This window comes from Mustela nigripes, chromosome 15, assembly GCF_022355385.1.
Source record: "Mustela nigripes isolate SB6536 chromosome 15, MUSNIG.SB6536, whole genome shotgun sequence".
Taxonomy (NCBI): domain Eukaryota; kingdom Metazoa; phylum Chordata; class Mammalia; order Carnivora; family Mustelidae; genus Mustela; species Mustela nigripes.
This window is the reverse complement of record NC_081571.1, coordinates 2,417,249-2,438,646: the sequence shown is the minus strand read 5'-3', so window position 1 is coordinate 2,438,646 and position 21,398 is coordinate 2,417,249. Positions and strand designations below refer to the sequence as shown.

General features: G+C 37.2%; 1 protein-coding gene across 2 annotated transcripts; it reads left to right on the top strand.

Moving 5' to 3' along the window:
* The first annotated feature begins 18 nt into the window (after positions 1-18).
* On the top strand, positions 19-20,108 carry SKA3 (spindle and kinetochore associated complex subunit 3). 2 transcript variants are annotated; one of them, XM_059378040.1, is made up of 9 exons: positions 19-168; positions 3,032-3,093; positions 3,202-3,367; positions 7,115-7,526; positions 11,335-11,414; positions 16,385-16,470; positions 18,047-18,250; positions 19,533-19,663; positions 19,798-20,108. In XM_059378040.1, the coding sequence occupies exons 1-8, from the start codon at positions 66-68 to the stop codon at positions 19,659-19,661; spliced, it is 1,242 nt and encodes a 413-aa protein (XP_059234023.1). In that variant the 5' UTR covers positions 19-65; the 3' UTR covers positions 19,662-19,663; positions 19,798-20,108. The 2 variants fall into 2 exon arrangements, with proteins under 2 accessions (XP_059234023.1, XP_059234024.1); XM_059378041.1 differs by lacking the exon at positions 18,047-18,250.
* Positions 20,109-21,398: the final 1,290 nt, after the last annotated feature.

The following is a 21,398-nucleotide window of genomic DNA, read 5'->3' as shown; positions in this document are numbered from 1 at the left end:
TGGCGGGCGCGAGCGGAGCGGTGGGATCTTCCAGCGTCTAGTGTCCCGCGGGGGAGTCCTTACCCATGGATCTGATCCGAAGCTTCCACGCGAAGCTACGGTCGCTGGCCATCACCCTAGACAGCGAGACGGCTCGGCTGCAGCGAGTACTGGACGGCGAGGAGAGCGGTGAGTGAAGTGGGCGGGCATCGGGGAGATCGCGGCTACTGCGACCCACCCGGCCGCCCCAGCCAGCCCCGAGTGCGGCATTTGAAAAGGACCTTAACACGTGAAAACGCACACACTTGCAGAAAGGTTATCGTCTACAGTGGGGAGGAGTGCTTCGAAAGAGATACGGAATGGGGCGTGGTACGCCTATCAAAATGCTCGATGTTTGTCGTTAGAGTTCCGAGGTGACAAGTGTCACCTTTTCATTATTCTTATGCGCCCCTCAAATATGTTGTGGCTGTTTCCACTTTTATGTACGACTACATTTGCTCTCCTCAAATAATGAAATAGCGCTATTACTGTGTTGCGAAGAGAAACAGCATAGACTAAGAATGTAAATTGACAGATTGAGCTCATAATGCGTGCATGATATGCTTTCAAGTCACATATAATGGGTATTTATCAATAAAAATACAATATAATAAAACAAAATGCATTTATTTAGCAGGGTTCTTTACATGCACAGTGACTTTGTCTCACCCAAATTGTCCACAGTTGCAGGAAATGCCCGTGTTTTTTCAGCAAACAGTATTGCCAACACAAACACTAGGACTCAGTACTGCTTTTTTTCCCTCCCTCCCTTCTTCTACACCCAATGTGGAGCTCGAATTCAAGACCCAGAGACTGAGAGTCACATGCTTATGAGACTGAGCCAGCCAGGCACCCCTGAATACTGCTCTTTAAAAAAATAAATATAGCAGAATTCTTCACCACTAATCTTTATGCTAGAGTTTTTTTAATTGTTTCATTCAGATTTTGAGATTATTTTATAAATGTCATAATTGTTATTTGCCTTAAAATATTGCATCCTGTAGACACAGACTCCTTTTACTTTAGTTATATTATGAAGTGTTCCAGCTATTTAAAAATATTTATTCTTTTGACTGTAAAACAATTCGTGTACATGGCAAAATTTTGAGATATAGTAGAAAGAGGAAAATAAATATTTCTTGTAACTCAACCACTTAAAGACACCACTATTAGTATTTCATTATTTTTTGTTTTCTTTCTCTCTCTCTTTTTTTTTTTTTTTTTTTGTTGTTGTTGTTGTTGAGCTCTGTGCCTGATGTGGGGCTTGAAATCATGATCCTGAGATCAAGAGTCACATACTCAAGGGTCTGAGCCAGCTTGGTGCCTTTTTGGATTCTTGAGAGATAGCTGAATTGCTTTCCACAAAGCTTGTGCCAATTTACCCTCTTACCAGCATAACTGTATACAGACATTTTGCATTTTCGTCTGGTTTTATAAGAAAAAGTTAGAATGATTTTTCTATTTGCAGCCAGTATGTATTACAGAAAATATGGAATTGTGATAGAGAAAATGATCACCAAAAAATCTCACCTATTATGATCACAGTGATGAGTCAGCATGGAGTCTACTAGGGATTCTCTCTCCCTCTGCTCCTTCCCTCTGCACATGCTCTCTCTTTCTCTAAAATAAATCTTTAAAGAAATAAAGGATACAATTCAGTGGTTTTTTTTATATACTCACAGAGTTGTGCAACCATTATAGTAAGTTTAGATTTTCATCACCCTCAAAAGAAACTCTCTTGCTTGTTAATATCCACTCCCCATAGTCCCACCTCCACCTACCACACTAGTTTTATGCAAACACTAATCTATTTTCTGTCCGTATAAATTTGCCTATTCTGGATATTTCAGATAAAACAAATCATACAATTGGTGGGCTTTTGTGATTGACTTATTTTAGCATAATGTTGTAAGGTTTATTCATGTCATAAACATATATCAGTACCTCATTTCATTTTATTGCTGAATAATATTCCATTGTATGGCTATACCAGCCCACTGTGTTTATTTATCAGTTCATGAACATTTGGGTTGTTTCCACTTTGTAGCTATTATGAATGTATGTAAACATCTATGAGTGAGTTTTTGGGTGAACATAATGTTTTCAGTTCTGTTTGCTATGTGATTCAAAGTAGAATTGCTGGGTCATGTGATAACCCTATGTTTATCTTTTTGAAGAGCTGCCAAATTATTTTCCAAAGTGTATACATGATTGTACATTTGCACCAGCAATGAATGAAGATTGCAGTTTCTCTACATCCTCATTTATTATTATTTATCTTTTTGAATATAGTCATTCTAGTGGGTATGAAGTATCACCATTGTGTTGACTTGCCCTTCCGAAATGAAAATTAGTCTGCTTTTAGCAATGAAGGGACATCTTCAAAGGAGGTGTGTTTTAGAAAGAAATTATTTAAAAAACTGCTTTTACATGATGTATATTATACATACTGCAACTGATTAATAAGGTGACAGTACAGTGGGTGAAGGATGTCTTTTCAATAAATGGTGTCAGGCTAGTTGGACACTCATATGGAAAATAAGAATGGATCTTGATCCTTACTTCTTGCTATATTAAAAAAATCAATTAGATTGTATTGTAGCTTGTAGCTACAGGTAGGCTGTAGCTCTAAATGCAAAAAGCAAACAATAAAGCACTTAGAAGAAAATGTAAGTGTTGTCATTGGCAAAGATTTTAAAACTAGGAACCAGAAGTTTCTCACCATAAAAAACTTGCTAAGTCAGATTACATTTTCTCCTTCTCCCTCCCTTCTTCCCTTCTTCATCTGAGTACTGACTATGTAGGGTATGTTTGCTTTCAAAATTCATGAAGCGATATACTTATGATTTTTGTATGTTATAATTTCATAAAGTTTGAAAGAAAGGCCTTAACTTTTTTTTTTAATTGATGGATAAATTATGAGTAAATATTGACAAGGATTTTATGATTCTGGGAAACAACACTAAATTATATTTTCTATTTTGTACTTTTCCTTTCTCTATTCATATTGAAGACTATGAAGATTATCCAATGAGAATTTTATATGACCTTCATTCAGAAGTCCAGACTCTAAAGGTATAGCTTCTGCAATATTAATGTATCATCTTTGTATCATAATTTTTAAAATCTAAATAGACTTAGTCAAAAGACAGAAATTATAATGTACTTTTTTCCTTATAAAAGGATGATGTCAGTATTCTTCTTGATCAAGCAAGTTGGGAAAGTCAAGAAAGCATTGGTTTCATAAAGGCAACAAAAGTATTGATGAAAAAAATTTCAGTGGATATCATGAAAATAAGAGAGTTTTTCCAGAAGTATGGATATAATCCACGTGCCAAGAAAGATTCAGGTGTGGACAACTTGTATTTTACGGTATTTGTGTAGTATTAAAGAAGGAAGCCTGCATGATTAAATATGACTACTCTGGACTTGGCCATGCTTTCTGGTTCTAGCTCTGCCATTATGACTGTCATGCGTGATCATTATTTACTCATCACTGTGGTGGATGCAGTGCTGATTGGTGGTGTAAAACAAAGACAGTCCTTGCTCTCTTTTCCAAAGTACTAGGTAAAAGAAGAGTACAGGATATAAATCTACATGATTTCAGGATAGTTGGTTTCTAGTCAGCTTTGCCAGTAAATAGCTGAGGGACTAATCTTAAAGTATGCTATTTCCTTTTTCTTCTCAATTTTCTCTTCTGTAGAATGAGAAATTTGGGGCATTATAAATTGAAAAGGCCTTTTTAAGTTCTACAGTTTTAATGAAGGTTAGTATAGCATGGTGGTTTAGAATTTCACCCACAATCTGAATGCAAATCTCTATTTCCATCATTTATTAGCTGTATTATCTTTGACCAGTTACTGAGCGTTGTACCTCAGTGTCTCATCTGTAAAGTGGAAATGTTTAATAGTATCTACCTCTGAGGTTGTATAAGGATTGAATGAGATAAAATTTGTTTAGAATAGTACCTGGTGTGGTAATCACCCTGTGTTAAGTACTGTTAGGCCCATGCCTATGAATGACTAATTTCAGTATGCTTCATTGTCTTTGTTTCTGTGAAGAGAATGATCTTTGTACATAAGTAAACCATTAGTTAAATTCAGCGAATGTATATTGAGGATATGTGTGGAGAGTCAATTGAACAGTCTGCACGGTACAGTGGAAAGAATTCAGTTGACTTAATTGTAAACAAGCTATAGATTAAAGTACTGGCTCCACCAGTTACTACATGTGTGTGACCCTGGATAATTTCTTTGAATTGCTTTTTCCTCACTTGCAAAGTGGGAATGATAATATCTCCCAAGAGGCACTGATATGATGATGATTTTATTAATCTCATCAGTGATAACCTTGTGATAAATACAAGAATAGGTTTTTGGTAGCTTTTATAACATTTCTCCAAATTAACAGAAAGCACAATGCCTAAACAGAAAGTAAATCTTCAGCTTTTCCAGGGGCCAAAAGTCAAGAAACCAAAGTCTGTAACTTTTTTTTCTTTTTTTTTTTTGGTATGGTACATACTCCATATTTAACGCATCCTTGTTTATCATGCATACAAAATAGTACCCTATCCTAGTTCATTTCCTATTACCAGTCAAAACAAAGAAAATCCTATCTTTAAAGAAAAAAATGTGCTCGTCTTCACTTCCTCCAGTCTGTTGGATCTCTTAGCTGGACCAGAAAATGTATAGCCTAAATTTATCCCTTTTATATTCTTTTGGATCCAAAGGATTCTGGGACGGATGTGTACCAATGTCTGAAAGACCCCATTTTATTTTTATTTTTTATTTTTTTTAAAGATTTTATTTATTTATTTGACAGGCAGAAATCACAAGTAGGCAGAGAGACAGGCAGAGAGAAGGAGGGGAAGCAGGCTCCCTGCTGAGCAGAGAGCCGGATGCAGGGCTCAATCCCAGGACCCTGGCTGGAATCATAACCTGAGCCGAAGGCAGAGGCTTTAACCCACTGAGCCACCCAGGTGCCCCCAAATACTTTATTCTTTTTTTTTTCCCCCAAATACTTCATTCTTAAAAAGAATGCAACAGGGGCACCTGGATAGCTCAGTTGGTTGAGCAGCTGCCTTTGGTTCAGATCATGATCCCAGGGTCATGGGAACGAGCCCCGTATTGGTCTCCATGCTCCAAGAGAAGCCAGCTCCTCCCTCTCCCTGCTGCTCTGCCTACTTGTGCTGTCTCTCTCTCTGTCAAATAAATAAATAAAATCTTTAAAAAAAAATGCAACAAATTATGGAGAAACTTTTTCCCATTTCTTTCAATATGTGCAGTTGTTACAATTCATATTTCCAGTTTGGCAACCAAATGTTATCTATTCAAGGTCATCTAAAACAGATCTTTGTATGAACTCCCTCCCTCCTTATTCTTAAACAAATGGTAGTGTTTGGAATCAAAAGATGTGGGTTCAAGTCTTGCTCTTTAAATTTTAATCAGCTGAGTGTTTTCCAGAACGTTGTTTGATACCTTTACCTATAAAAGCAAAGAAAAAGATCCTAAGGTATTTCATGCTTGAAACAATTAATACAAAAATTAAATGGAGGGGCGCCTGGGTGGCTCAGTGGGTTAAAGCCTCTGCCTTTGGCTCAGGTCATGATCCCGGGTCCCACATCAGACCCTTTGCTCAGCAGGGAGCCTGCTGCCCCTCCTCTCTCTCTGCCTGCCTCTCTGCCTACTTGTGATCTCTGTCTGTCAAATAAATAAATAAAATCTTAAAAAAAAAAAATTAAATGGAGTGAAACATTCAAGCACTCGTCCCGGTACGGGGCGGGGGGTGTCTAAACACGTTTTTATTTGTCTTCCTTCATCTCAACTCCTCCATTTTTTCTTCCTATCTGGTACCCTTTCTAATTACTGGTTCATTTTCTTCTCCACTGCATGCTACACATTTTACATCTGTCCTGCATTTTCTTTCACCTGTTCCGTTCTCCATACCTTGTTATCTCACTGAAGCCCTTTCCTTTCTTAAGTTAGTCTCTGCCCAGATCCTGGCCAAATCCAGTTATCTTCTTCTGGTTATCCTCTTTGACTTTCTGTTGTCTTGCACTAAAACCTGTTATTTCTCTTTCTTAATCTTTCTTGGCATCATAGTGCAATCCCAGACCTTTTAACTGCCACTTGGGTCCCACACTAAATTCATTAAGCATTAATGTTTGCGGGGCACGTAGGTGGCTCAGAGGGTTAAAGCCTCTGCCTTCGGTTCAGGTCATGATCTCGGGGTCCTGGGATCGAGCCCCGCATTAGGCTCCCTGCTCAGAGGGGAGCCTGCTTCCTCCCTCTCTCTTTGTCTGTCCCTCTGCCTACTTGTGATCTCTCTCTGTCAAGTAAATAAATAAAATCTTAAAAAAAAAACCCAAACCATTAATGTATGCAAGGAATGGCAAAGGACTGTGGCGGAAAAGTGTAGTTGTTTTTCAGTTATTTCGTCTGAAATGCTCAGTGTGGTGGTTGGGCATATGAGGTCTGGAGCCAGATATAACCTACTCAGGGTTGAGAAACTATATTTGTTTCTAATGCTCTCTTGTCATTTTCCTCAACCAGACTTTTGTTACATGTGTTCTAAACTGAGGATAAAAATTTATCCTGGTTTAATAGTCTTTCCTTTTTAAGTTAGGTATCTATAAATGAAAAATCTAAAATAATACTATACTTCATGTTAAATCTAGATCATCGTTAATTCCACCCTGTGCTTAATGTCATAAAATGGTAAAGTGATTCTACAATCTATTAAGAGAGATGGGTAAATCACAGTAACTGAGAAAGTAAGGATATTGGACTTTTATTTGCATTGATTTTTCATCGTTTAACATTTTAGTTTACTTCTTAAATGTCCTCAAAATGGGATATGGCTACACAAGAGGTACATGTCAGAAATTTCCTAAAGGGACAATTGAAATAAAACTTTAGAGACTAATAAATAAATAAAATCTTAAAAAAAAAAAAACAACTTTAGAGACTAAGGAGGAAATCAGGACCTTTGCTGATTTGGGACATTTCAAATGGAGCTGTTTTATATGGTTTTAGTACATGGAATTTTGTGGTTTGATGTTTGACCAAAATATGACCTCCTTGGTTCTTCCTCACAGTGGGTGAACAAGAAATCATTGACTCTGAATCAGAGTCCACTAAGCATGAAAATTTTCAAATGCCTGATGTGAAGGACAGTCTATCTGATCCTGCTATTCCGAGGACTTCTGGTTCTGAGAAGTCTCCACGGAGTCCGCAACTTTCCGATTTTGGACTTGAACGGTACATGATATCCCAAGTTCCACCAAACCTTCCACAGGCAGTAAATGACCATGAGGAAGAGCCAAAAAATTTAACTCCATCTTCTAAACAGTTACTAGATAAAGTACTAAAAACTCCAAAATGTGCTCTGAAGATGGATGATTTTGAGTGTGTAACTCCTAAATTAGAACACTTCGGTATCTCTGACTATACTGCCTGTTTAAATGAAGACTACACAATGGGACTTAAAAATATGAAGGGGAATAAAAGGTAAGCCACTTTCAAAAAAGGCACATTTTATCTGACTTTCTAAATCTTTTGTATGATTGATTTTTCCTAGAAGAGATACGACATTTCAGACTGTAACTTTCCTTCAAATAAACTTTACATTTCAAACTTCCCTGAATCACCAATTCCGTAAGTAAAGTGTGAGCTCTTGGATTTCCAGTTAGATGCTGTAGGAGTAATTGATAGGGTTTGGCATTTGGAGGGATAGAGAAGAGGTAGAGTCAGTAAGAACCTGTGAATGATTTTGCATGGAGATGTGGGGAAAGACTTGGGGATCCAGGATAAATCACAGACTTACCTGCGATGATGTTTGGGAAAACAATGAAGACAGGAAAACCTGCAGCCTCGGTTAAAGGTGGATGTGTTTCCATGTTGATTTAGAGGTCCCGGTAGAGGTGTTAGAGGTGTTCTTGAGTGTAGGTATTTTAATATGAATTAGAAGCTCAGTGACCCATTTTTGTGGAGTGAATAGTGTGGAAGTGGTACTTAAAGAGTTACAATGAAAATGAAAATGCCCCATATTAAAGCAGCCAAGCAAGAGCTAAAGATAAATCCGTATCGTTAAGAACTGTAATTATTAAAGAAGTCAAATAAACATTCAACCTAAGGAGTCAATTAAAAACCTCAAAAATCTTTGTTGTGGGACAAAGAGAGGGAGTAAACACCAAAGATAAAATGTGATTATAAAAGATTTTTAGAAGAAAAAAAAAAGATTTTTAGAAGAGTAGTGTTGATAAATCTAAGAACTGGTTCATACTTAAACGTAAATGCAAATAGCAGAATTAGGAAGGAAGGGCTATAATTATTATTCTTTAATCTATTAGAAATACTATAGGGGATAGTATTGGGAAATATGGAAAATTCAGATAATTGAAAATTTTTTAAAATAATACACAGTTATCAAAATCATCTTGAAATAGAAAACCTGTACAGACCAAAAGAGAAGAAAACTGAAAAAGCTATCAAAGAACTAACTACAAAAAGCTCTGAGCACAGATGGTTTTCTGGATTAATCCTTTCATAATGTCATAGAATATATACATTTCATCTTACATAAAAAGTTATTTTCCAAAAAAAAAAAAAAAAAAAAAGTTATTTTCCTGAGGAGGGGATATACATTATATTGTGGGTCCCAGCATTTCACCTGGACTCTTCAGATTCATAAAACCTGTTTTCCATTTCCTCACTAGTAAAATGCATATAACCATACCCATTGCTGCTTACCACATTGAGTCAGTGGAATAGAGTGGATAACAAAGTTATAAATTGCCTTAAGAATGAGATGCTATAAAAATAATTACCTTTAAAAGGAGCTCATTATCAGGGGTCTACAAACTACTGCTGCAGGCCAAGTCCAGCCTGCTGCCCATTTTTTGGTAAATAAAGTTTTACTGGAGCATAGACTAAAAAAAATTCTTTTTCTAAAAGTAGAATAAGACAGAAAAATGCTGCAGTTTAGTTTATGAGGTTGACATACCCTTGATACTAACCCTGACAAAGCACACAAAAGGAAAGTATAGCTATTCTAATTTAGAATATGGATGTAAAATCCCAATTAAAATACTCACAAATTGATTTTAGCAGAATATTAAAAGTGTAGTGAACAACTTTCAAGTTAAGCTTATCCTAGGAATGCAAAGATAGTTTAATACTTGGAAACTCATAAAATACATTATTTTAATCACTTTATAAGAGAAAGGATAATCTCAATAGATACCAATAGGAATTTGAGAAAAATCTGATACTCATTCCTCATTTAAAATGCTTGGTCAAAGTCAAAATAGAATATTTCATTAACATGATAAGCTATGGGTATCTCAATAATGAAGCTATCTGTCACCATCATTTAATGTCATTCTTGATATCTGGCCAGTAAGAAGTATGTTTAGGCCATGTTTTGTACCTGGGCTACTCAAGAAACTCATCTAAAGTTTCAAGAAAGAGACTGATATATGTTATACAGTTATAACCATGTAAAATAATGTGCTTTCCTTTATTTTATTAAAACATAATTTTGTGGGCACCTGGGTGGCTCAGTCTGTTAAGCGTCTGCTTTCAGCTCAGGTCATGATTCCGGAGTCCCTGGATTGAGCCCCACATCAGGATCCCTGCTCAGTGAGGAGTGTGTTTCTCCCTCTCCCTCTGCTTCTCTCCTGGGTCTTGCTCTCTCTCTCAAATAAATAAATAAAATCTTAAAAAAAAAATAATTTCTAAACAAAGTGGAAAAAAACAAAATAAAATACCAACATCGGTGATAGGTAAAAAGGTTTGTGTGATAAAAACTGTAAGACATTTCTGAATTATATAAAGGGGAAATTAGGGAATGTAATGTTTTTCTTCATCTGAAGATGGACTGAATATTGCTAAGATGTTTAATCACAACAAATTAACTTACTGATGTCATGCATTTACAACAAAGCCTCATTAGGATTTTTTAAGGAGAAAGGGATATTTGATAAAATGATTCCAAAAGTTATTTGGAAGAATAGGGGCACCTGTGTGGCTCAGTTGTTAAGCAACTGCCTTCAGCTCAGGTCATGATCCCAGGGTCCTGGGATCAAGCTCTGCATTGGGCTGCCTACTTGGCAGGAGGCCTGCTTCTCCCTCTCCCACTCCTCCTGCTTGTGTTCCCTCTCTCTCTCTCTAGCTCTGTCAAATAAATAAAATCTTATTAAAAAAATTATTTGGAAGAAATAGAAAGTAGGAGTAGCTTAAAAAAATAATGAAAAATAAGAATAATGAGGGAATTTGACCCCCTAATATGAAAATATATAAAGCTATAATAAGTAAAACAGTATAAAACTGTCCCAGAATAGATCTGTAACTAGAATAGAATAGCCCAGGAACCAAATCTAAATTTAAATAATTTATATAAGAAGGTGTTTTTGAATAAGAATGTTCTGTAAATTATGCTAGGACAGGGATGCCTGGGTGGCTCAGTTAATTGTCTACCTTTGGCTGGTGGGAGCTGTTGAGCCCTGCATTGGGCTCCTTGCTCAGTGGGGAACCTGCTTCTCCCTCTGACTGCCGCTTCCTAGCTTATTCTCTCTCTCTCTGACAAATAAAATCTTAAAAAAAAGAATTATGCTAGGACAGTTGGTTAATTGAACCAGCTTGTAATACTTGATGACACTCCTCTTTATAACTATATTTCAGACATCTGGGTAATTGACTGGAATACCCTTAGTAACTAGATGACAGGATCAGTCTTTTTAGTCCAAAAAAATGAAAAGTTCTTAATCTATGTCTGGTTATGATTGCAAAATTCCACTTCATGGTTTTGAAACCATGAGCTATATAATTCCTATATTTGAACTAATGAGTTAAACTTGTGGCTTGCCCTTAAGTCAAGAGTTTCTTTTCTTTTTTTTTCTTTTTTTTTTTTAGATTTTGTTTATTTATTTGACAGAGAGAGAGCACAAGTAGGCAGAGGAGGAAGAGAACCAGGCACCTCACTGAGCGGGGAGTCTGATGCGGGACTCAATCATGACCTGGGATTATGATCTGAGCCCCTTAACTGACTGAGCCACCCAGACATCCCAGGTCAGAGTTTCTTAACCTGCTTCTAAGTCACACCTGTCAATACAAAATGGTGTATAACCTTTTTTGACCCGTGGGTATACATTAATTTAAAAAATTTTTTTAAAAAGATTAGTTCCATGGGACTTCTGTTCCTTAAAGCAGAACTGAATGTTTGTCCAGACTTCTTGACATATAGTAAGATTGATTTTTTTCCCAGAGGTTCAATATTAACTTTTTTTAAACTTAATTTCCCTATGATTCTCACCAGGGAAGAGGCCACAGAACCAGAACCAATGACCAGTGATAATTTCTTTGTCACTCCTGGCCTCCAGCAGTTGAAAAAAAATGGTAAGTATAGCAATCACATTAGTTCTCAGCTATCCTCTTTCTAGATTATCTTTGTACAGAAATGGTTCTGTATCTGCATCTTTTCAGTTCATAACACTGAATTATATAAAGTATCATCCCATCAGGTGCAACATGATTTCATACTGTAGAAAGATATAATTCTCTGGTATGTTTTTCATATTTTTCCTGATTATAGTCAGTATCTCGGCTTGTTGTTTTTAACAAGTTTACTAAAAACGTGTGTGTGTGTGTATTTAGTTACCAAACTTTTTTTTTTTTAAAGATTTTATTTATTTATTTGACAGAGAGAGATCACAAGTAGGCAGAGAGGCAGGCAGAGAGAGAGGAGGAAGCAGGCTCCCTGCTGAGCAGAGAGCCCGATTCGGGACTCGATCCCAGGACCCTGAGATCATGACCTGAGCCGAAGGCAGCGGCTTAACCCACTGAGCCACCCAGGCGCCCAGTTACCAAACTTTTGATACAGAGCCAATAGTACCTTTTTAAAAAGATTTATTTATTTATTTTAGAGGGGAGGGGCAATGGGAGAGGGAGAGAAATTTAAGTAACTCCACGCAGAGTTCAAAGCTGGTTTCGGGGCTTGATCTCACAACCCTGAGATCACAACCCAGTTATTACGACCTGAGCCAAAACCAAGAGTCGGATGCTTAAGTGACTGTGCCATCCAGCTGCCGTCAGTAGTACCTTTTTAAAATTTAGCATCAACCTAATGATTAGAATTCTACATTATTTTTCTTATATAAACCACACTCAGAATACATTAGCTACCATTTCAAATTCTGTTTTTTTAAAATACTAAAAGATCTGAAAGAAAATTTTCATGTAGTGTTTTCATATTTGTCCCACGAAACATGAAAACATTAGTTTTCACAAAAATGTAAAAAATTCTAGCGTTTGTGATTTTTTAAATTTACAATTGTCCATATAAATTTATTGGCATATTTTTTTGAAGTAACTTGTCTTCATCAGGTCTTTCCAAATTTATAAACATATTTTCAGAAAAATTCTCTTTTTGTACTAATTTCACTGACATGTTATTAAGTTAAATGTTATTAAATTATTTAATATGAAATGTGTTATTACATATGTTATTAAATTATCAGGTACTTCTGGTATACATAGAAGTGAAAAAATACAAATGACTTCTAGTAAACTTAGACCTCGGCTTGTTGGAAAGAGCCTGCCTGTACCAAAGAGAGGGAGAGAGTCGACCACCACCTCATACAGACCCAGAATTAATTCCCAGTGGAGGCAAACTTTTAGAAAATGATGAAGGAGGGGAATATCTGTGTAACTTCTGAAGTGGGATGGATTTTTAAAGAATAGCTTCCTGACTGAAAGTCTTCAGAAACCACAGGCAGTGTATTTTGTGAAAGGAATGGCAAGCTCAGGTTTATCCACTAGTACTTTGGTTAAGTGGAGCCTTGTTAAGAGAGTTTCTGTTGTATTTTATCTTGACCCTATTCTTAGGCCACAAAAGTACCATTATTGCAGTCCATACCTGGGAAAGTTTAGTAACTTGTTTACCATTTTCTTTACTTACTCTTGCTTCTTATATCCCACTCATTCCTTCTGGGTTTAGTTTTCTTCTTGTTAAAGTACATCCATCAGCACTTCTTTCAGAGATGTTATTTCTAGTCTGCGAGAAGTCATCTCTGGTTTTGTGTCTGAAGACTTTTTTAATTTTTCTTTCTCATTCATTCATTTTTAACAATAATTTAACTGCTTATAGACAATAGGTTGACAGCTGACTTTCTTCAATATTTTATAAAGAAATTATTTCATTGTCATCTGGTGTCCATTGCTGATAAGCAGAATACTGTGGGTCTGATTCGCTTTTCTTTGTAGATTGTTGGTCTTTTCTTCCTGGTAGTAAGATTTTTGTCAATATCTTTGACATTCTACATTTCTCTATAATTTTAAAATATATATTTTTAAAATCTATTATGCTTAGAATTTGGTATGATTTTTGAACTAAGGACTCATGTCATTAATTTTTGAAAATTTTTGAAAATACTCTGAGATTCTCTCTTTAACAAAATTACCTCTCCCCTAATTCCTCCCCTAATTTTTTCCTGGGTTTCCTGTACACTGTATTTTAGAATGTTATTCTTCAGTATTTATTCTTCAGGTTAACTTCCCTTTGATATTTTCCTTCCTTTTGTCTCTGCTACCTTGTGCTTTAGTTAGAACTTTCTTCCATTTTGCTATTTTTCTCTTACCCTGAGTCTAAATTTTTATTTTAATCTATTGAATTTTTACTCTGGTGATATTTTCTGTTTTATACATTTTTCTTTCAAATGTGACTGTTCTTTTTCCGTTCCATAATACTGTTCTCTTGCCTCGTAATTTCTGTGCCTTCCTTTATCTCTTTGAATATTTTCTTTTTTTTTTCTTTTTTTAAATGAGAACCACTGGCTTCCTTCTTTCTTTCTTTTTTTTTTTTTTAAAGATTTTATTTATTTATTTGACAGACAGACATCACAACTAGGCAGAAAGGCAGGCAGAGAGAGAGGAGGAAGCAGGCTCCCTGCTGAGCAGAGAGCCCGATGCGGGACTCGATCCCAGGACCCCAAGATCATGACCTGAGCTTAACCACTGAGCCACCCAGGCGCCCCTCTTTGAATATTTTAAATATATGTATCTGGAAGACTGTTTAAAGTGTTGATACTTCTCTTTATTTTGCTCTGTTCTTTCCTGGAGGTGCCTTTCCTCACAAGCCTTTAATTTTTAACTGTGAACTCCTCTTCTGGTGACACTGTTTTCAGTGAAGTTCTGGGAGTCACAGGTTGTCCCGTGGAGCTGTTTCATGCTCACCCCAGCTAAGGCTCCACATTACCAGTTGCACACAGGTTTTTAGGTGAACTGCTGGACTCAGGATGCCTGCACTGGACTCCTAGGGTGAACTTAGACCCCCACAACACTGCACTGGGTAGAGTTGATATTCTGATTTTCAGTCTTTTCTGAAGACTTAACCCTTAGCCTGGCTGACTTCATCCTGTTCCGCTGGAGCTGGCGCTGGTGGGCGAGTATTTTCCAGTCTCTGCTTCACATACCTCACTGCTTTTCCAGACTCTTGGCTTGATACACCATGCTCTGTTTCAGTGCCTTCTACGTTGGAGACTATGCCCTTAACTTCTCTCTGTGCTGGTCTTAGAATCCCAGGTGTCTGGATGTGTACTTGGAAATTTTGGATTAGGTATATGTTAGCATCTTACTGAATTTGCTCCAGATCTTCATGTTACACCTAAAGCTAAATCCTCACTCTGTTATTCTCCTTCCCTTCCTATCCTAAAGTGATGATTATTCTAGAGTTGTGTTTGAAAATTTCATTTAAGTTGCAACATCCAATTTGTGTTCTTCTGCCACTTGCTTTTTTCACTCAATTCGTGTAAATCCAGTTCATCCATTTTAATTGTTGAGTGTTGTATGAATAAGCCGTATTTTATTTATTTACTTGCTTATTAAGGAGTAGTTGTTTTTTGCTATTACAGGCAGTGCTCTGACAAAATTGTGCCCTGATGAAATTGTTCCTTGTACACGTGAGTTACTCATGTTAGAAGTGGAGCCTCTAGGGCGCCTGGGTGGCTCAGTGGGTTAAGCCGCTGCCTTCGGCTCGGGTCATGATCTCAGGGTCCTGGGATAGTGTCCCGCATCGGGCTCTCTGCTCAGCAGGGAGCCTGCTTCCCTCTATCTCTCTGCCTGCTTCTCCGTCTACTTGTGATCTTTCTCTGTCAAATAAATAAATAAAATCTTAAAAAAAAAAAAAAAAGAAGTGGAGCCTCTAAATCAGATGGGATGCACATCTTCCCCTATTCTAGAAAATGCTAACTTGCCACTTGAGAGTGGCTGTTCTGATTCTCACCAGCAGTGTTTACATTTCTATTTCTCCATCTTTTCCAGCACTTGATGATTTTCAGACTTCATAAATTTTTGCCAGTCTTGTCATTTTTCTAACATTTAATTTTTCTTTTTGGTTTTTTTTTTAAAGGTTTGTTCATTTATTTGAGAGAGAGAGACTGCGGGTGTGTGCAGGGGGAGGGGCAAAGGGAGAGAATATTCAAGTAGACTCCCCACTGAGTGCAGAGTCCTGTATGGCTTGATCTCACAACCCATGGATCATGACTTGAGCCAAACCAAGGGTTAGCCAGCTGAGCCACTCAGGTGCCCCTCATTGTTTTTTTTCTTCTTTTTAAGATTTCTTTCATGATACTATATATGGTAGAGGTATAAATGTCTCTATACCCATAATTCTGTTCCTGGGATCTCTTTCTAAAAGTTCTGATAGTCAATTACTGCTTCAATTACTGCTTTAGAAAAACCCAGTTGAAGTCTTAGAAGGCAGATCTCCTTGCCCTCTTTCTCCTCCTTTTTCTTCTTCAGAAATTTTATTTTCTCCATAAAGATCATAGATTTTAATAGAGTCACATGTAGGTGTCATGTCTTCTTTGTTGTTGTAAAAAAAATCTTTTTTAAGATTTTATTTATTTATTTGAGAGAAAGAGGGAGTGAGAGGGAGCACACAAGCAGTGGGAGAGAGAGAAGCAAGCTCTCCACTGAGCAGGGACCCCAATGCAGAGCCTGATGCCAGGACCATGGGATCATGACCTGACCTGAAGGCAGACATTTAACTGACTGAGCCACCCAGATGTTGGCTTTTCTCAAATTATGTTTTTAATAGTTTGTTGCTCTTTTGCTAGAACTATTCATTTTTATGTATTGTTCTTATATCTTGCAGCCTTGCTGAGGTTTTATTAGTGCCGATGATAACTAGATAGGCAAATATGAAGTTTTATTTCTTCCTGTCTAGTCAAGCACACACTATAGCTATTTCTTAAGTTATTAAGAAAGTGCACAAATTATCTTGACTACATTTATAACCTAAAGTTGAAATAAACATTTCAACTTTATTTTCAAATATATCTTTTCATGCCATTGTTTGTGTCTTTTAGATGCTGACTGTGCAGATTCTCCCTTAGCACCTACATTCTGCACTCCTGGTTTGAAAATTCCTCCTACAAAGAACAATAGAGCTCTGGTATGGTTCCGTAACATTGAAAGCTCTAATCTATTTCTTGATGACTCCTATATACTACTGTTTCTAGACTCCAACAGTCTGTTTTAAAAACTTAGATTATTGTATGTCAACTATACTTCACTTTAAAAAAAACACAGATTAATGCAGGCTTTACAAGTATTTTTACTCATTTCTGGAAGGGAGTTTATTTATTTATTTATTAAAGATTTTATTTATTTGACAGCGAGAGACACAGTAAGGGAGGGAACACAAGCAGTGGGAGTGGGTGAGGGAGAAGCAGGCTTCCTGCTGATCAGGGAGCCTGATGCAGGGCTCGATCCCAGGACCCTGGGATCATGACCTGAGCTGAAGGCAAACACTTAATGACTGAGCCACCCAGGCGCCCTGTCTAGAGGGGAATTTAGCAGTGTATAGCAAAAGCTTTAAAATTTTTTCATACACTTTGACCATATCTCAGAATTTATTCTAAGGCACATTGGCACAAGGAATTATAATAATGAAGTTATAGAAGAAAGAACAGCAAAGAATGGGAAAAATCTGGATGTCAAGTGGTAATGGAGAAGCGAAATACACTGTATGTTTTAAAGAATAGATAAGAACATATAAAGAATATTTTCAAGAAATATTTAATGATGGAAAATGACATGCATACATATGGATATACAAACACACACACAATATACTTTATTTCAAGGAAAAAGAATAAAAGAATGAAAACTATCAAAATGTGATTATTTACAGGTGATTACAGGTGATTTTTTAGGCTTTTTCCAAATATTTCTCAATGAACAAATTTACTTTAAGCATATCTCAACCCTTTTTTAAAGTTGCTGTGAATACTTAAAAGACAACCAGTGCAGAAGACTGCACTGTCCAAAAAACTATAGTGTTGTCCATAAAATGTGACCATATATCTGTGGAGCTAAGTTTTTATTTTTAAAAAATTGATGAATTTAAAATTAAATAGCCCCGTGTGGCTTGTTGCTATTGTATTGAACAGTGTTGCTCTAGACCAACCAAATGCTATTTGTATCAGTCTAAGTACCTCTCAGGTTATTGCCTGCTAGTACTTGCCTTTTACAGTTAATCCACTACTTGTGTTCCAGTGTGGAAGGCACTATACTGATGTGACTCACCCTCTTTATTAACTCTGACCCTAGGGAAATGAGGGGATCTACTGGATTGGTGAGTTTAGTGTGAACTTCATGCTAAGTTACATCAGATGGGCTTTCTTAGTCTTGAGAGTGAGGGTGTGTGGAACACTTGTGCTCATCCGTGCTGTTACTCTCACCTGGCCCAGCTGGTTGCCTGAAACTGGTGGGTGAATCGATCTAAATCTAGATCAGTCAAGTCCGTTTAGTTTTCATATTAAGCTGTAACTCAGCCATTATTAGTGACTGATTTTGTCCTCCCTATGCCATTTCTTTGTTTTCTCAATTTTCTTTAGTCGAGGAAGAACAGGTCATTTTTGTGCTTACTTCTATGTCACTTTCGTGCAACAGAACTAAAACTGACTCAATTTTTGTTCACTGTATTTTATACCATCATAATTTAATGATTTATTTTTGTTCAATAGGGGGGCACAGATTATCCATTACCAAAAACAAATATTTCATCAAATGATTTGGAAATGAAAGACTGTACATCATTAGTTTTAAATTCAGACAAGTGTTTTGAGAGTTTTGCGGATCCCTCTTCTCCTGTAATTTCTTCTTATGAGAATCTGCTGAGAACACCTACACCTCCAGAAGTAACTACCATTCCAGAAGATATTCTTCAGGTTGTTTTTCCATGCTATTTCTTTCTCTGACACATTCTTTTCAAAATTAGATATCTGAAGACCTGAAACTGTATATAAACGGTCTTATTTCTCAGTGGGCTAATGTGCTGTTTTGTGAACTAAGAAAATCTAAATTCTGTGCCCTTCTGAGAGCACCTGGCTGAAGCTCTTCTGAGCTGAGTACAAGCTCATGACTTCATCATACTTTTATGTCCTCACACTGTATTTTCTGTCTAACTTCATGTTCTGAAATGTATTCTTACAATATTTTGTAATAATTGTTCAACCACAGTTGCCATGCTGGCCATTGTTTCCACTGGAGCTATGGCTGGCAAAAAGCACAAATGTCGTTTACCCTCCCGTTCTCTAGGGTAGAGTATCCTGAACCACTTAGATCAGCGTTTCTTGAACCCAAGACATCTTGGACCTCAGTTTGAGAAACACTGATTTAAATGTTAGAATATCATCTAACATGAATATCATCATGTATATCATCATTTACCTCTAGTCTACTCCTGGTCTGTACACCAACTGCCAGCTCTGTTAAATAACCACCAGTCATTCCCCCTCCTTAATGGAAGTACAGTGCTTGGTGGAATGGCTTGGGCAAGTGGAATTGTTAAGAACCATTCTAGCAACTGACCTAGTTTGGGAGAGCTGTGAGAAGGATGAAAGTACTTGGAAGAATACCTAAATGCCATTAGAGCAGACTCATCCTGTGACAATCAACAAAGTATTTGTTACCCTTTTTTCTTTGTCTTCTGTTTTCCTGGGCATTATAAGAAGTAGGGTGGGCATTTTCTGTCTTTAAGGAGTTTTCTTGAGTTTCCACTTTACTGTGGTTGATCCTTCTCTTTTTATTTCTACATGGAAGAGGGGAAACCTTGTATTTAATGAAAAAAATCATAGGTGATATTTCAGACTCTTTATAATCTTTAAGAGCTGATGATCTTTTGAGCATGTATCTTGCCTTTTTCCTACATACATTTTCCCTAACAACTTTGTAGAGGCTTAATTTGCTCTGAGGGATGATTTGCTGCTTACTCCTATTAATCTTAGAGTACATTATAAAAGGCTTTAGAAATCAAGCCTCCAAATTCAATTTCTCATAACTCCAACTTTTCTTTGCTGTTTAACGTCTGTCTGTGCTGCTGAAAAATTATTAATTTCAAAAACTCGTATCTTTCAATTTTCCTTGGCTTTTCTTGAATGTTTTAAAAGACCTTACAAATTTGTTGTGTTGTTTTAATGACTTGGTAAAAAGGAGTATGTTTTGTTTCAGATTTTATCAAAATACAACTCAAACCTAACAACTCCAGTAGCAGTGAAAGCCATGCCACCCAGCAAAGGGCTCCTCACTAAACATGAAGGACCAAACATCCGAGGTGTTGGCAACAAAGAAAACTGGTGAAGGTATGTTACCGTTCTAAAGAAATTACCTGTGTTATTTGAGAACATTTAAAAATTAACATTCATATGGGGGGGGTAAAAATGTTTTATTTGACATTTCGCAGCTTAGGTTAACAGCCTTCTCTCTTTTGATACAGAGCTTGTTAACCCTGGAATTCAGACTTCACGAGCAGGTTGGATGACATCATTGGGAATCTATACCCAGTTATTTTATTATTGTTAAAGTATATAGCCACAATATCATAACATTTTATTGGTGTCTATAAATTATGCTTGATTTTTTAAAAAAATTGCATCTTTTTGCAAAAGTTCTAATGGATCCACCCACAATAGAAACTGAACAGAAAATTGGAAGCAGATCGGGACTTTGTTGTTCACATCGCCTTACATTTTCCCCTTCTTAAAAACCAACCCATATTAAAGATGATCATGGACACTGGTGTGATAACATGGTTTGTTTTGTTTTTGTTTTTGAAGTAGGCTCCATGCCCGGTGTGGGGCTTGAACTCCCAACCCTGAGAACAAGAGCAGCATATTCTACTGCCTGAGCCAGTCAGGCGCCCCTATCATAATGTTTTTTATTGAGATCTGCTTTAGTTTAACCTTGGTCTTAATCAGTTATTCACTTTTCAAAGATCATTAGTATTTCACTGATTTCACATTTACACTGCCTAATCTGACAGAATGGCTGAGTAATATCAGGAAGCAGGGCAAATAATTTAAAAATTTAAAATGTTTGTTACTCGAGCAGGGCCACCCTGATCTTATGGTGAAGTGGTGCTGCTGTTGGCTGGAGCTGGGCTTCCTCCCTGATTCTGGCTCTGCCCTTGTCCTGTCTCCTCTCACAACTGCCCCCAGAGCCTTTCACACCATTTATTTCAGCAGTGCTTTTAAGACTCTCTGTCCACAAACGACAGCTCAAATAACTTGAGGAAAAGGGAGGAATTTGCAGGTCTGGACAACTGTATAGCAAGTCTCAGAGAGTTGGAAACAGACTACCCGTCAGGATGTGTTTTTTTTTTTTTTTTTACTCCCAGCTATTTACTCCGTGTCAGTTTTATCCTCTCAGATCAGCTCTTTCCGTCACATGTCTGCTGACCTCTCCAAGCGCCCTCTCCAATTCGGCTACCCAGCAGCCTTGAGCCTCTATCTGGAAGGTTCTGATGACTCTTCCTGGGCTGGGTGCCCTTCTGTGGCTTGTTACCTGAGAGCCCAGGAGGCGGGAGACCTTTGCCTCTCGAGCTCTTTGATAGCTTCAGGCTGCCCTGTTCATTGAATCCTTCCCATTTAAGTATAAGCAGGAAGTAGTTCAAAGTTCATGCAAGTATTATTGGCAAACTCCAGATTACAGCCAAAGAGAAAATAAGGACCTGGTCTATTGCAGAGAGCAGTTAAAATGTTAAAAAGAAACAGTTTGCAAATATTGTGACAAGGTGCTTCAAAGGCTTAGGTTTGGGAAATCTATTGCAGTGAAGACTACCCTCTTTTGGGATGCCTGGATGGCTGTTGGTTAGGGGTCGGCCTTCAGCTCAGGTCATGATCCCAGAGTCCTGGGATCAAGTCCCATTTTGGGCTCCTCACCAGCAGGGAGCCTGTGTCCCCCTCTGCCTGCTCCTCCCCCTGTTTGTGCTCTGACAAATGAATACATAAAATCCTAAAAATAAATAAAGACTACCCTCTGTTATGATGGTATCTTGGAAGTTCATTGTGAAAACCTGTCACATTGTGCTTTTCATCT